The sequence below is a fragment of the Alternaria novae-zelandiae genome (assembly GCF_023758075.1).
Source record: "Alternaria novae-zelandiae strain BMP 2774 chromosome Unknown scaffold_11, whole genome shotgun sequence".
Classification (NCBI taxonomy): Eukaryota; Fungi; Ascomycota; class Dothideomycetes; order Pleosporales; family Pleosporaceae; genus Alternaria; species Alternaria novae-zelandiae.
The window spans coordinates 440101-455289 of record NW_026056971.1 but is presented as its reverse complement, the minus strand read 5'-3'; the positions used below and the strand labels follow the sequence as shown (position 1 = coordinate 455289).

Below are 15189 nucleotides of genomic sequence, written 5' to 3'. Positions count from 1 at the left end.
CGGGCGAGTATGATCGGGCTTCGTGGACACACTTTCTGCCTGATTCGATTCGATTGTGAAGAAGGCTTTCTTGGCGATGGACTGCGATTACATCTACATACACTTTTCGAGACATGATGACTTCAATGATATGGTTATGAGCTGAGTTGTGTTTTCGTGGTTTGTACAGTGAGTTAGGGTTGTGTGATATGTATCCCGTCTTGCCTCCTCCATATGTCTGTGACGTCGTCTATGATGGCCAATGGCCACTTACGCGCGTTCCAACACAGACCACTGATTCCCACCTCATACAAGCAAAAAGATTGAACAGGTCTGCAGACTACATCAAAGCAAAAACCTGCAAAGCAAGTGACCCAACGTCAACGTCGGCTCTGGGGTGAGGTTGGCGTGTCCAGGTCTGCGTCGAATCCACTGCTGTCGTATGGGGCTGGGTGTGAAGGTGATTCTGGGTTAGAACACCGCACACATGAAAATACGTACACGGCTTGGGGTGGCTGTACGGGTGGTGGGTGAGGAGGGTATATGGAGGCATTTTGGTTGATGCCTTCCTCTTCATTCGGCGTGACAGATGCCTTCTCCTCCTCCTCCTTTCCTTGCTCTTTCTCCTCTTCTACTTCTTTCCCTTTCACATCACCGTCCTTTTGTCGCTGACGTTGTTCCCAACGCTCGATGGCTAGATTCGCTCCAGCCAACACGCCTCGGCCGATGACGCGAAGTTCGTTACGGTACAGGTATACTGTTCCCGCCAGAACGAGCGCTTTGGCCCATCCACCGGTGAACCAGCTTGAGGCGCCGGGTTCAACGTAGATTTTGCCATTGAATCCTTTGTTCTTCAGCTCGATGTTCAGTGCTGAATTGCACTTTAAAGTGCCGTTTGGGCGGAAGAAACTAGAATAGCATATATGTATTAGTGATGTTCTGATTGGTGAGTGAGGGAGCAAGGGGAATGTACACTTGGCCGTCTTCGTTCTCGATCTTGAAGCTGACGCCTTCTCCCAAAGTCTGCGCTCTGATGCTGTCTCTTTTCACTCCTCTTAGGTCCATCATATCGTTTTCATGGCGTAGTTTCTTGATGTGATCTTTTATTTCTTGTACGGAAGATGTCTTCCAATCGAATGTATCGTAGAGGGAGGCCATTTTGAGTAGGGCGAGTATTTGTGTTGCTTCGGAATTTGTAACAAGTAAAGAAAGGCGAAGACAGCTTAATTATTTAAAATGACGGAAGGGGAAGCAGAAGCGATTTTTTCCGTGTGTCAAACATTGTAGTGGTAATTGTGCTGTGGGTGAGGGTCTTTGGTTCTGCCTATGGGGTGTCGCCTAAATCGAAAAGCACGACAAAGGGACGTGAATGGATATGGATAGATGAAATTACTGTCGAACACGGGCCCTGTGTCCTACAACCCTGACTTGCTCAAGTGACGAGCTGGTATACTACAAGTGCTTTCCAACATGCTCCCTTTTTCCTTCCCAATATCCAATATGTATGCCATGTACCCCTAGTCATGTACAAAATGTTAGAATGGCTCCCAAGGGTAAGCGGCTGATGAGAAGCTGGGTAGCGAGATGCGGAGGACCAGTGCTCTGCCCCAGTTGTTGCGTTGTGGTTCAGCGTGGAGCTGGTGGTAATGGCTGCCATTTGTATGGCCAACTTCACACAGGAAGACCCTGTTCATCAGGTGCTTCGGGCGCCCCGCTCACAGCCCCGTATACCCTTATTGGTACCTGCACTTCAAAGCTCTCAGCAGGCAACCGTTGCGCCGCTGCTAATATGACACCCCGGTCGTCGCTAGATATCTCCTCCAAGAGATCATCCCACGATGTCTCCTCACCGTCCTCATGCGTGAGTCGCGGAGTGATGAACTCGATTCTGAGCTTCCACTCAAGACTGACGCCGCTGGTAATAAACTCCGGTGTTGCATTCGGTGGTATAGTAGGCGAGAAGGCGAGCTTTTGCGCAAACAGCGCGTTCTCCGAGAATGATGCGTGCACTTTCTTTGTGACGCGGTATATCGACGCATTCGAGCGAAGCGCTATCGCCGGGTCGACCTTCTCTGAAGTCTCCAATGAGATCTGTATTGAGTAACAGGGAATGCGTGAATCTGTAAAGTCGATTACGGCAGACATTGTTTCGCCTAACCGGTAAGAGGGCCGCGCCAACATGATGACCGCGACACGGCGGCCGCTGCGAGCAATCTCAAAGCGATTGGCGCTCTGATTGGCGGCACCCGTCAAGTTGCTGCGCAAGATGGCTGTATCAATAGCCTCCTTCATGGTCTGGGGCCCTTCAGCAATCGTTGAGCGCCCGGGCATTGTGCCCGTAGGTGAAAGCAAGCCCATGCTAGAATTGTGCCTAGGCCGATCGAGAAGATTGTCGACATACTCAAGGAAGTCGCTGAAAGTATTCTCTTCCGTCTTGCTCGAAGAAGCGCCCTTCTTTGTAGGGGAAAGTTTTGCGCTCGACGAGGGGTCTATGCTGGCTGTTCGAGCTTGATCGCGCAATATGATGTACGGAGACATGAGATCATGTCCAAGAATCTCGCCACGGCCTGCAAAGGGGTTAGCATATCATCACCCGTATCCTCAGACCAAACATACTGTTCACGCTGCCAAACACCCGAAACGGAACGTCCACATGCTTCACTTGTTGTTCTTTGGTCGATCCCGCGCGTTGTGTGCCAATGATGAGATTGTATGCTACCTTCATCGACCGCCCCTTATGCGAAGGTGGCAGACCCCGGGGTATTGTAAAGCTGTACGTGTAGCTGCGGCTTTCGCCAGGCGCAAGCCGCAAATCGACGAACAGAATGGACTGGGGAGTAGTGATGAGCGGGACAGTCTTGGAGCTGGCGACGCCTCGCATCTCTCGGATACTGGAGGGCTCGGAAGCGCCCAGTAGCCCACCCAGCGACTCTCCTATGTTACCCCAACCGAGCGCGCCAAAGAGCCCACTTTCGCGCTTCGTCTTCTCTACACCCACTACACCACCTCCACCCTGGCCGCCCACTACTCCCTTCCTCTTTACCTCCTCGAAAGGTGCTTGGTTGATCAAGGATCCGTCCAGCGTGAAGGACCCCATGATTTGCGCATAGCCCATCATTATCGACTCCGGCAGAGCCTGTCTATTGGGTGGTGCCAAATGTGACGGTCGCCGATGATGCATCGGTCGCTGTAGTAGACGCGCTGAGGGATGAGCCGCATATTCCGAAGCCAGTGTCTCGTTGGAGTTGTTGCTCATCGAGTAGAACTCTCCACTACTACGCGGGGTGTCATTCATGCTCGACCCAGATATTATCCGTGCAACAGGTGAAAGCACCTCGAGATTGTGGCTTCCAGATGACCGTAGGTAGTCATGTGGCGGTTGTGGGGAGTTGCGCCGGACATGTATAGGTTGCTTTGTAGGACTGCTACTAGGCTGGGGATGGGTGGCATCGTCGGGCGGAGGTGCGGCGGGGAACTTGAAGCTCTGGGAGAAGGAGTTGGACGGTTTTCGCCCTGTAGTGGGGAGGGCTGGGGTACTCGGGGTGGTCGTGACACCAGGCCGTCTCCTGTTCTGACGCGCAGGAAAGGCAAAGTCGTTGGTGTCGCGGGCTAGCGGAGAGGATGCTTCGCCAGATAGTGGAGATGGATGGGTAGCTGATCTGTGACCTGGTGAAGCAACTGCTATCGTGTCAGCCAATGACGTATAGTGTATCTGTTGTCCGTACTTGGATATGAGTTTGGCCTGCCAGGCACGACCTGCAGACTGGCTGATCTTCCGTGCCCTCTAGCTGGGCGTCTGATGGGTATGCCCCTCTCGTGACTGGCTTCGGTTCCTGCATCTGCGCCTAAAGAAACAATTGACACGGATCTTCCATGTTTGTGTGTGCCCGTGTTGTTGGCATGGATGATGCTCGGCGCAACAGACGATCGGCGGTCTCCAGCTGTCGATGGCGTATGCAGTGATAGTGCAGGGCGATGTCCGCGAAGCTGTGACGGCGGTAGCTGCGAGGCAAAGGACGAATTGCGGGATACCGAGGGGCGCGTCGACGAGTGGACGGGCGGTAGTTTGCGCTGTCTCTCCCCGCCTGTCGCGAAGCCGTTCTGCCTCCGGACCGGGGAGCGGTCGCGTCCCTCAGGCGGGGCGACATTCTTGAAGGTGATGGTGCATTCTATGTCTTCGCCGGCGAACACGGTAGAGTCCTTCCATTGTACGAATACCCGGATGTTCGACGCGGACATGGTAGGGAGGCTGGGCGGCGCGGGCTGCGGGTTCGTAGGCAGCTCATCGGGTACGGCGGTCAATCGGCATGGCGACTGCTAGAAATTGGCCCCCAAGACAGCTGAAATAGCAGCAAACTCCAGGTTGAGGGTTGGTGACGATGGCGGACCTCGACTGACAGCTGCGCCGTCATGACAGGGATGTCCACGGTCTAGGCGGCCTGTGCTTCTGGCTTGTACCTGTCCATCGCGTCTTTGTTCAGCTAACTACGACACCACATTCTTTCCCATCAACACATTACCTACCACGCCGAATGAATATCATACGAATGAATTAAACGACATTATAACTACTGCAAACACCACAATGTCCAAACCGGAAGCTCTACTGCCTTGTTGTTTATCATTGTTACACCGATCGCACCGTCCATCAATGGATCGTGCGATATGACGTCTGATCCCAGGCATGAATTTGTGCCTGTCGTGGTTGTTATAGGCGTTCTCGTTCCCTCAACCAGGTGGCCCAGCAGCTTGGTAGATCGTTTCAAGCGCAATATCAGATCTCCGTCCTGTAGTTCGTAGCCTTCTGGGGTGCGTTCGACATGGTGGTTAACCATCGTAATTAGATTCGAGGTGTCAACCACCCTACTTCCATACTCGCGAACTTTGGTCAGTATTTTCGACGTCGCAAATGGAAATATCGAACCGATGTACCCAAAGTATTGCCAAAGCTGCAAAAAGGCAACAAAATCTGCAGTGGGGTCGTCGAATAGCGTCTTCCATTCTGAAATAGTACTGTCAGGGTAACCTTGTCGCGCGGGAAACGTTTCGAAATCTCCTCCGTCGTACTCTTGATCGGGCAGGCAAGGCACTCCAATGTAGCCAATCGTCGGGTTGTGGGGTAAGGGTATGTGCTGCATGGTGTTGTTGGTAACTCGCCGTTGCGGTTGCCCTTCAGATGGAATTGAACGTGCAGCATGATATACACTGCTACCTTGTTTGGCTGACATTGAGCAAGCAGCGCACAGGCACCTGATAGCGACACCTTCACAACGAATAAAGGGAATACACAAAGCTTGTGCTGCGAAAAGATGCAGCGATATGCAAAACTGAAGCGTAGTGGGCGCAGATTGCGCTTGCTAGTAGGCGCCTTCGGGCGTGCGCTAGGAATATCGTAAGTAGTGGTTGTCAGGACGAGCACGTATACATCAGAGATATGTCATGTAAACAGATCATATTTGTGACTACGAGCGAGAGAGCCACAACAACCGAACACGCAAACAGCCCCTAGAGCACAGTCCACAATAGATCATCGACTCCCTCATCTCTATTCTTCTGACAGGCCACCACCGCACAGAACATATGCTTACTCGCATTCACACTAATCACCTCAAACATCCCACTCTCCAGCACTTTTCCAAAGTCGACCAGAATGCGCCCAATCGGTCCCCGTGAACTCTTACGCATCGATCTAAAATCGCTACGAATATCCATGTTCTCCCAGATGATATCGACGTCGAAGTCCTCATGCGGAGTGGTATCTGGCGGAGGCGATTCTAACCTAGGGACAGTGGGGGCATTGGGGGTAGTAGGCTCTGTAATCACTGTTAGAGTTATGTTTACAGAGGTCGAAAAGATAAGACAACGAGTGGCTCTGATGGGTAGTAATATTGGGCGTGTGGAGGATTGGGAGCACATACTTGCTGCACCCGCAGTAATCTCTACACTCTGCATCCTGGCAGTTGTAGACACCGATGCCAGAGCAGCTACAGCCAGCCGAGCCTGATTCGTAGCAGCGTGGTATGGTGTTACCTCCGCTACGGCAATTGACTTCGTATTTGACAAGCGCTTCAAAGGTTCCGTTATCCGCGCTCTTCTTCTCTAGAGGGGTAGGCGTGGCAGTGATGATTGTAAGAAGAGTTGCTAAGGCAGTTAGGTTGGGGAGGAGCATGCTGTTGCCTACACTATAGCCGGACGAATGAGGAGCTGCAGACCACAAGCACGGAATGAAGGCCACACTAACCAGAGGACCAACAGGCTCCTTTTATATTTGAAGCATGCTTCTCAAGCAGAGATGTTGCGGCACAAAACACCGACCGTCTGCTCCCTTGGATAGAAGCTAACTCCCCTCCCCGTGTAGCGGAAAACCCGGTTGGCCGGAACTAGCCAATGAGAGAGCAAGGTCAGCAAGCATCCCGCGAGATGCTGTATCTTATATCAGGTCTTTCCGGCCTACTAGGGTTTCCGTCACACAGGTAGGGTAGCTGTGTTGGTCGTCACCAGAGCTGCCCACAAGTGTTTTAATTAACTTCATTGATTTAGGATTCAGAAGCTCAAATAGGTCAAGCTTAATCCGACTGCAGTGCAACAATCTCAGGAATGCGCAGTGCTGGACTACGCCGCAATATGCAGAAGATAACAAAGTGCTGCGGACACTGCTGCCAGAACCCAACCCGCTCTACGAGCGAATGATGCTGTAGATAGTGGCTCAAGATGCCGAGACTACAGGGTACTGTGAAAAAATTCTTCGGTCGATCACGCTTGCCTTCCGGCCGCTGCAGCTGAAAGAGCTCGCCGCAACTGCAGGCCTTCCTAGAGATCAGTTCGGCGACGTGCAAGCAGTCGTCGACCTTGTTAGCCGATGCGGCTCGTTTCTAACTGTGCGCAAAGGCATAAAGATGTATCACATATCAAAAATATGATAGGAGCATTGGGGTTAATATTGTAGTTCTAGAAACATTAGGGTAGAGCGTCTCATGAGGCAGGTGCAACGGGACGCACGAAGCCAATCGCGCCTGTCATGTTTAACGCTTCTACCTACAACAACCACGAAATCGGATGCACCTTCGCATCTCGTACCCTACAGCTCAGATGAAGCAGGAAACATGCCTCTTACTGTGTTTGCTGCCCAGCATTGGCGTTCGCATGCGCTAGTTGCATACGCTTCTTCCATGATCCCAATATCTTTGGATCACGTGTCGCCTTGAAGTCCTCCTTGAACTTCTCATACGTCGGTAGCCAAAGCTTGTTGTGTTGCGTCGGGAAGAAAGACCACGCGACCATGTTCTGCTCCTCCGCTTCGGTCATCTCAAGACATACATACTGGCTAGCGTTGCTACCAGCGCTCCCGTCGTGGCTCTGGATAATGGAAAGACGGTTACCAATGCAGGTTTCATCACTGTTTGATCCGTCGGAAAGCCAGCCCTGTATCATCGCGACAGATGAGGCTAGTGTGACAGTGATGATCAGGAGTTGGACGGCAAGGCAGGCCATGCCTAGCGTGACAGCGTGGACACCGAAAGCTAGCCAGCAGATAGCACGGCTTACCAGGTGGAGTTTCTCGGAGGCTGGGCGAGCTTCGGTGAGCAGAACATCTTGCGCGATGCCAGTCGTGGTAATGACAGTCAGACGCTTACCGTTTGGCACGGTGATGAAGAGCTTGACTTCTTTCTTCTTTGTCGACTGATTGTCCAACTGCTTGACAGCCTCGTCGATGCTATCGCGGAAGTCGACGAGAATGCAGGCTCGAACATAAACCAGAGCGACAAGACTGAGTGAAGCAGCGAGACCATACCAGTCTTGTATCAGCATCGGCCAGATGACCAAGAAAGCGTTCACTAAGAAAGCTAACCAAAATCCAACCCACTGCTCAGCCGGATGTCTAGGAACACGATGATCAGATTGAATCTCAAGCCGCGTAGAGTTGTATGACAGCTTCTGACACGATAGCCAGCGTGTAAACCAAGCGCTTAGATCAGTTGCCTTAATGCCTTCGGTGATGTTGTATAGTTCAAAGCCTGGAATCGGTTCCATGACTGAGTTATCGGCGAAGATGTGACCAGCGAGGAGAGGAAGATATTCGAAAGGTGAGTGGACGAGGCGGCCAAGGGACTTGCGGACCGCGTCGGCACCCAGAAGCGTTACGATACCGAGCGCATCGATCTTGAAGGGACTCCAGTTCTTGATGTTGACTGGTGACCTCATGATGAGACGCGAGATGAGAAGTGGGACGGCGGCGGTAAAGAGGGCGGCGGTAGATGCGGTACTGCAGTAATGAGTATATATTTCGAGCATCAGAGGGGTTTATACGTACAGTGTATCCATCGTTGTTTGTTCTAGCGGGTTGAGCAAATACGAGTGTGGTTGAGGTGGAGAATGGAAACCGCGGTGAGTTTCTGAAGCTTTATGGAAGGAGGGAGACTGGAAAGAGGTGCTTCTGGGCTATGGGAGAGAGGGGGCTGTGCAAAGCAAACGACTGTGTCACGAGTGAAGCTCAGTGCACCCAGGGCATTGTAAGTACAACTCAGTCCATTCATTGAAGCGGCTGAAGTCGATTGACCTATCATGCATATGTCCTATCGCCACGACTTCCACCATCCCACCTTCACGCGTCCTTTTTTCCCTCTACATGTGTATCCTTCTTCTTGTACATCCAGTCCTCGAGTTTGTTAGCATAATATCCGTCCCCACCATTCTCTCGTGATGAGGAAAGGTGGGAAGTAGGCATGTGCTCGGTTCTCATTTGCCGATGAATATCGTCACGGTGTACGGGGCCAATAAGTTCGGGCGGCGAGATGGCACTGGGATATGGGAGATGGAGTTTCCTGTACTCACGTTAATCAAACTGCGCTTGAGAGCGAAACGAATTACTTACCGGCGCCGTTCTTCCAGCTCCTCTGCAAAACCCCCATACTGATCCTTGTACTTGACGAAAATCTCTGCTATACACTCCATGTGTTTCGAAACTACCAGGCCAGTGTCTATGTCCTTTCTAGCCGCGTGTAGTGCAGCCTTTTCTACTTCCAGTAAGTCGACCGGGAGAAGCCAAGGATGCCGATTGCCGCACTCTCCTTGCAGTACATTCGATGCTTCCCGAAGCATCTGCGAGCACAATCTCGCCGACTTGGCGTAATTGAACATACAGTTAGCTAGATCGAGCGACAGAAACATGCGGAATATCCCCAGGTAGTTCTCTGGATTCGATCTTCTGAAGTCAACTTGCATGTGCTCGATTGTGGATGATGTACCATCCATTGCTTGTATGATGCGACTTCCGTAGGCATTGATCATCAACCCGCCCATGATTTCCTGGTGCTGGTAATTGTACATGATGGCGCGTAGCATGGAGATTGAAAGATCAATGGAACGCGGCTTCAAGGGTCGTGTATCTCTGTCTAGGCGGCGCCTGTTCCTCGCAAAGTCATGAGCTTTAGCACCCATTGCTAGCCGAGCTCGTGCAGAGCAGTCTTTCACTCTCTTTGGTACGTCTGATGCACAAAAGATCTTCTTCTTTTCAAAATGTGCCATCGCTATATCGAGCATCTCCCATCCTTTCTCAAGGATTGCTTTAGTCGGATCATTGGAATGGCGGAGCTGCAAGAGCGCATTTTGGAGATGTGCAGCCGAAGAGACTGACCCCTGCACAAGTACTTGGTCAGTCTCTTGTAACTTGACCCCAATAAAGCGGTAGAGTAGTCGAAGACCAGCCCAGACGGGGTTGAGCCCGAGATATACGTTCATGAAATCAGTGGCGTCTCCAAGATTTGCAGTACCTTTACCTGGGATGTGTGGCCACGCGCAAAGATGAAGGGTATCCGCTGTCGCATCCTTAGGACGAGGCCGTTTGTGTAAGTCGAGAAGAGCCATGTCCGTATCGAAGATCAATTCGAACACTTCATCGATTCGGCTATTAAGCCATGAGCCGCCATCCTGGAGATGCGTTGCTATCAGAACGTCCAGGAACATCTGTGTTACCATAACTTGCTCAACACCAGGCTTGATAGCACCAGATGCTGGGGTGAGAGCGTCAAACCACATGCGGGTAAAGCTATCAGCGTCAGGGAGTAGCATCTGTCGACTGGCATCTGTCTTTGAGTGTATGCTCTTGATAGTGCGCAAACATCCTTCAAGTCTGTCGAGCGGAGTCATGGCCTCATCACCCCGACGCTTATACTCTTGAAACTCGTCCGAGGCCTCAGCAAGGTTGATACGCGGACAGTTCTGTATCCCCTCGAGCGCGCTTGCATCCTCCGCAAATTGGAACGTCTTGAGGTAGGTGTGCTGGAGTATTTCCGCGGCCAACTTATGATGCTCAGTCTGTTGTGGCGCTGATGTGTCGGCTGTTGAGATTGCGTGTTCATCTTCCGGTCTTGTCGTAGGCTCAGTAGGGGTGTGCAGGCCTACTTCTACTCCTGGCTCAACTAGCAACATCAAAATCTCATCCATGGATTTGATGTCTGGGAATTTCTCCGTGAAATCACGTGCAAGTGTACAAGCAACCTCGTTCGCACATTGTGTCATGGCGGCAGTGGACATGAGGTCGGCGATGGCTCCTTTTGTGTCCATGAAGATTTTCCAGTTATGTCGGACAGTGAGACGGAGCTCAAAGAAGTCTTCGAGCAAGCAATGGATGGCCACCAGGGTATCACCCTTTGAATCAAGTTGATACAAAGTCTCCTCGGGAAGGTTCTTGGAGTCTGGCGCTGGTTTGGGCGCTGGTGGGACCTCCTCCTGATCGTCCTCGTCCTTGTCCGATACACCCGTCCGTTCGAGCACCCCAAAGGTATTCTTAGACCCCGGCGCAGCAGCTGATACGGACTTTGTGGCGCGTTGCGACTTGGACGAACGCTGGACAAATGGCTGAAGCAGCTTACGTACAGTTTCTAACGTCTCGTTGAAGTGGCTATGCGTATCGTTGCTTCTTTGGAGGTCTGCATTACCCGAACACTTTTCTTGAAGTTTGAACCAGGTAGAGCACCGCACGCGAGCAACCAGGGCATTTGACAACGCGTCATACACAGAACGGGGTACATGGAATGACGACGACTTCGTAGATGCAATTTGCTTCGCGCACTCCATGAGCTGGTGCGTGGTAAGGTTCTGTGAAGATCTGTGGGTTTCCGATTTCTCCCGTTCACGGGCTTCTTTCCTAGCCTTTCCCTTCAGCCGTGGGCCTTGACGAGCGGCTGATTGAGGAGAGTCGAACGTATCGGGGTTCTCTTGAAGATGAAAACCAGAGCTTCCCGCAGTCACAGCCAGCCATGTAACGAAGTAGTCTGTATCCTTCTTGTATCGCCTGAAGGATCCGTTGAGGTGATCAGGAAGCATGTTCGCGTCTGAATGAGTAGATCTGCTGTATGTGAGTGGAGTAGCCCAGGGGTTCAAGTGGTGTCGGTGATAAGGTTGGGAGTTGTAGGGGCGAGCGTCAAAGCGCTATTTATCTTCGGTAGACAAAGCTGGATCTCTTTAGATTGGTAAAGTCAAACCTCTGCCCTGTAAGAGGTCGTACATTAAATAGTGCACTCTTTTTATCAAGGCTTGCTTCTGAGAGACATATCTCTCGTGGACAAGCCACCTGAGACAAGCCCATATCACGAGCCAAGACAATTGAGGCTTTGATCAAGACCTCATGGGCAATACCATAGCTCTCTCAGATCCCGCCACATGTGAGATCTATGTCAGTAGCTCAGGTATTAGTATAACCTGATTCAGGGAAGATGGTACCCACTAGAAACGCTAAGAATGTCTCCGCGGTAACAGTTATAAGTGGGCGTGCATATCCCTCTTTCACACATACTGTATTGTACCAAAGTAACCCGACCCCTAGGTGATGCAAGCAAAAATGAGGAACCTAATCCCTAGAGTGGAGAGATAATTAAGAAAGGACGTATTGCGTCGCGAATGCTGGAGGTGTATAAGAAGCAACGTGTTCTAGAGACGACGATCGAATCGCGCGGTCGCGCCATGGCCTCCTCTGACCAACTCTCATTGATGCATGACGCGTAGCGGTATGTTTGTTGACTGACGGCACTGGATGGGCGGTCGCTGAACTGTCTTGAAGCTCAGGTTTGAGTGAGCTGGCCTGGCCACAGCGCGGCTGTGACTGGGACGCGCCCGACGCGAGGGCACAAAGTGGGTCTGCTTAGTCATCACGCGCCTTCAGCCCGCAGCCGCGACCTGGGCAGGCGCACGCGTCGCAGCGTCGCAGCATCACCGCACCGTAAGACACTAAAGGAAGGTACGTGTGTTCTGGCTATAGAAAGCCCATTTCGCAATGGGAGAAAGCACATTGGGCATCGCACGTCTGAACTGCTAAAAACCCTACTGGAAGCATGCTTTCCGGCAATGGAAGGTCTCCGTCTGCAAACGCCTATCACAGTTCCTGACACCAGCGACATGCAAATCAGTTGTTTGAAGGGTAACGGTAGTCAACGACCGGGAAAAACTCCTCCTTGATCTGCCGTGGAGAAACGAAGCGAAACATGGGGTTCGAAGAGCCTGCTTTATCGTTGGTTCCACTTGCGCGACTTCCGCCGAAGCTCTGCTGGCCGATGAGCGCGGCGGTGGTTTTGCAGTCTGATGTCTCGTTAGCCACTACGCTGAGCGCCGTTTCGCGTAAAACTCACTGATATAGAAGTTGCCTGCAGAGTAGCGGAGCGCGTCTTCAGCCTCACGTAGAGCGGTACGGGAGTTGGCGAAAACGGCACCTGTCAGCGCGAAATTACCACCAGCTTGATCAACCTTCTCTAAAATCTGGTTCCACTCCGCATCAGAATAGACGTATATTGCGAGTACAGGACCGAAGATCTCATAGTTGAAGAGCTTGTGGTCTGGCGAGTCTGCGAGGTAGACGGTTGGCTTGATGTAAAAGCCCTCAGAGTCATCATAGGTACCGCCAACCAGGAGCTTGAGTGAAGAATCCTGATTGCTTTCGTCGATGACAGTCTTGATCTTTTCGAATGAACGACGGTGAATGACTGGGCCCATGAAGGCGGCGAGATCTTCGTGTGGATTACCCTGAGTAATAGCCTTCACATCATCGACCAATGTGTCGACGAACTCCTTCGATCGAGACTCTGGAAGGTACAGGCGAGACGTTGCCGAACACTTTTGACCCTGGTACTCGAACGAAGCGCGAACGACGTGCTTTACCGCAGATTGGACATCCGCCGTTGGATGAAGGAGAGTGAAGTTCTTGCCACTTGTCTCTCCTACCATTCGTGGAAATTCGCGATACGTGTTGTTCCCAATACCCTGACCGATACGAGCACAGAGAGACCTAAAGACGTCTGAGGAACCTACGAAGTTAAGCCCAGCGAAGTCTCGGTGGTTAAGCACGACATCGTTGATCTCTTCGGGCTCTCCGGGTACGAACTGAATGACATCAGGTGGTAGACCAGCTTCGAGCAAAATTTTGTACACGAGGGTGCTCGCGTAGATATTTGAAGGAGACGGCTTCCAGAGTACAACGTTGCCCATGATGGCAGGGCCCGAGATCAGGTTACCGCCGATAGCAGTGAAGTTGAACGGCGAAACAGCGTAGACGAACCCTTCCACCGGGCGGTAGTCCATACGGGACCACATTCCATCTGTACCTCGCTCGGGTTGTTTCCCCAGAATCTCTGCCGCATAGTTACAGTTCAGCCGAAAGAAGTCCGCCAGCTCAGCTGCGGCATCTACTTCGCCTTGCCAAATGTTCTTCCCTTGGCCAAGCATGGTCGCCGCAATGAGCTCATACCGGTACTTGGTCGCTACTAGCTCCGCGGCTTTGAGGAAGATTGCCGCTCGATCAACAAAAGCCGTATTCTCCCATGACTTCTTGGCTCTGAGGGCCGACTCGATGGCTATTGAGACCTGCTCTTTGGTTGCGAGTGGGTAATTGGTGAAGGTAGTCTGGTGGTCTGCCGGTAATGGCTGATCCCAAGATCTAGAAGCTTGTTGCGATTTGCCATTGAAGTGAATCTCGCTTTGAAGGGGAATCTGCGACTTCATACGCTTTAGGGTCACCTCCAGCTGGGTGCGCTCGGGAGAGCCTCTCTCGTAAGTCGGATTTGGCTCGTTGCGTGCATCGGGTAGCCGGAATGGTACTGTGGCCTTTGTACGTAGCTGGCATGGGGGGAAGCGGAATCTCGATACATTTGTCAGAGGCCGCCCTGTGTTCTCAGAGAGTCGTGCGAGGCTTCGGGTGGTCAACATGGTGGGGCAGAGAGAGGTATGGTGAGCACTCTGTCGTGGATCTACCTTCTATATTTCCAAGGTTGCTTCTCCACGATAGTTCGCAACGGCAATGCATTCCGACGACACATACTATGCCTAGCGATATCGCTGTGACTCTCATGCCCGCGAATACCCGTTTGCGACAAACAGCACGGCGACTTGTGGTTGGCTGATAAGCTTACCATGCCATGCATGCCTTCGCATCGCTGCGCAAGTTGATCGGGAGGCCTCCCGACGTATGGTCGCGTAACTGGCATTACGGCCAGGGCGCTGAACAGGAAAAGACCTTCACACCCAGATAACGTCGCCTCTCCATTCTCAACCACAAACCCTTTCCCAACGGTGCTAAGAGCTCCAATGGGTCAATCTGTAAAGCGGTGGTTGGGAAGCTCGATGAGGAACGCTCGTGTGTGAGGGACGGAAGCGCACCCGACGCACGGCTCAGTGTGCGAGGCGCTAACCCAGCCGCTTAGATTGATCATCCAGGGGAACGCGTAGGGCGTCGTTACGTCGACGCGTCACTTCAGAGTCGCGGCCATACCACAGACTACGTTGCGATTTCGGAAGGTATGCGTGAGAAAGCTCAACTGGTAGACGGATGGTCTTTGGTGAGGATCAGAGATGCCCACCCACGCGCACGATGGCAGGTGCCAAGCGATGACATCAGCTCCCTATCAGTCCCCGCATTAGTGCCCAGGTGGTATCTAGCCGGAATCGGCCGTCGATGCCTCTGGCTCATGACTGCAGAGCTTCTGCATGCGAGCTTACACGCGTTACTTCCGCGTCGTTACCGACAACCTCGTTCAACTCCAGGTGTCCATCCGATTTGTGAATAGCCTCGGCAAGCACGATGCCATCCTCCAACGACCACCAAAGAGTGACTAAACGATCATCAAACGCGTACGCAGCTTGCGTGGTGCCGATGTGGTGCACTATTGACAACTACGGGCAGTTGCTCGCGATGCAGGAGGCAGAAGATCAAATGCTCAGGACAGC

General features: G+C 52.2%; 4 protein-coding genes across 4 annotated transcripts; all 4 read right to left on the bottom strand.

Moving 5' to 3' along the window:
- Positions 1 to 359: 359 nt before the first annotated feature.
- Positions 360 to 1137, bottom strand: J4E88_005937 (uncharacterized protein; the record flags this gene model as incomplete). The annotated part of the gene is made up of 2 exons (XM_049399568.1): positions 360 to 888; positions 953 to 1137. 2 exons carry the CDS (start codon positions 1135 to 1137, stop codon positions 360 to 362), a joined length of 714 nt encoding a protein of 237 aa, XP_049254581.1.
- Positions 1138 to 1650: 513 nt separating this feature from the next.
- On the bottom strand, positions 1651 to 4218 carry J4E88_005936 (uncharacterized protein; the record flags this gene model as incomplete). The annotated part of the gene is made up of 3 exons (XM_049399567.1): positions 1651 to 2546; positions 2596 to 3657; positions 3705 to 4218. The coding sequence occupies 3 exons, from the start codon at positions 4216 to 4218 to the stop codon at positions 1651 to 1653; spliced, it is 2472 nt and encodes an 823-aa protein (XP_049254580.1).
- A 2871-nt stretch (positions 4219 to 7089) lies between these two features.
- On the bottom strand, positions 7090 to 11304 carry J4E88_005935 (uncharacterized protein; the record flags this gene model as incomplete). Its single annotated transcript, XM_049399566.1, has 2 exons — positions 7090 to 8242; positions 8852 to 11304. 2 exons carry the CDS (start codon positions 11302 to 11304, stop codon positions 7090 to 7092), a joined length of 3606 nt encoding a protein of 1201 aa, XP_049254579.1.
- Positions 11305 to 12379: 1075 nt separating this feature from the next.
- On the bottom strand, positions 12380 to 14172 carry J4E88_005934 (uncharacterized protein; the record flags this gene model as incomplete). The annotated part of the gene is made up of 2 exons (XM_049399565.1): positions 12380 to 12552; positions 12603 to 14172. 2 exons carry the CDS (start codon positions 14170 to 14172, stop codon positions 12380 to 12382), a joined length of 1743 nt encoding a protein of 580 aa, XP_049254578.1.
- Positions 14173 to 15189: the final 1017 nt, after the last annotated feature.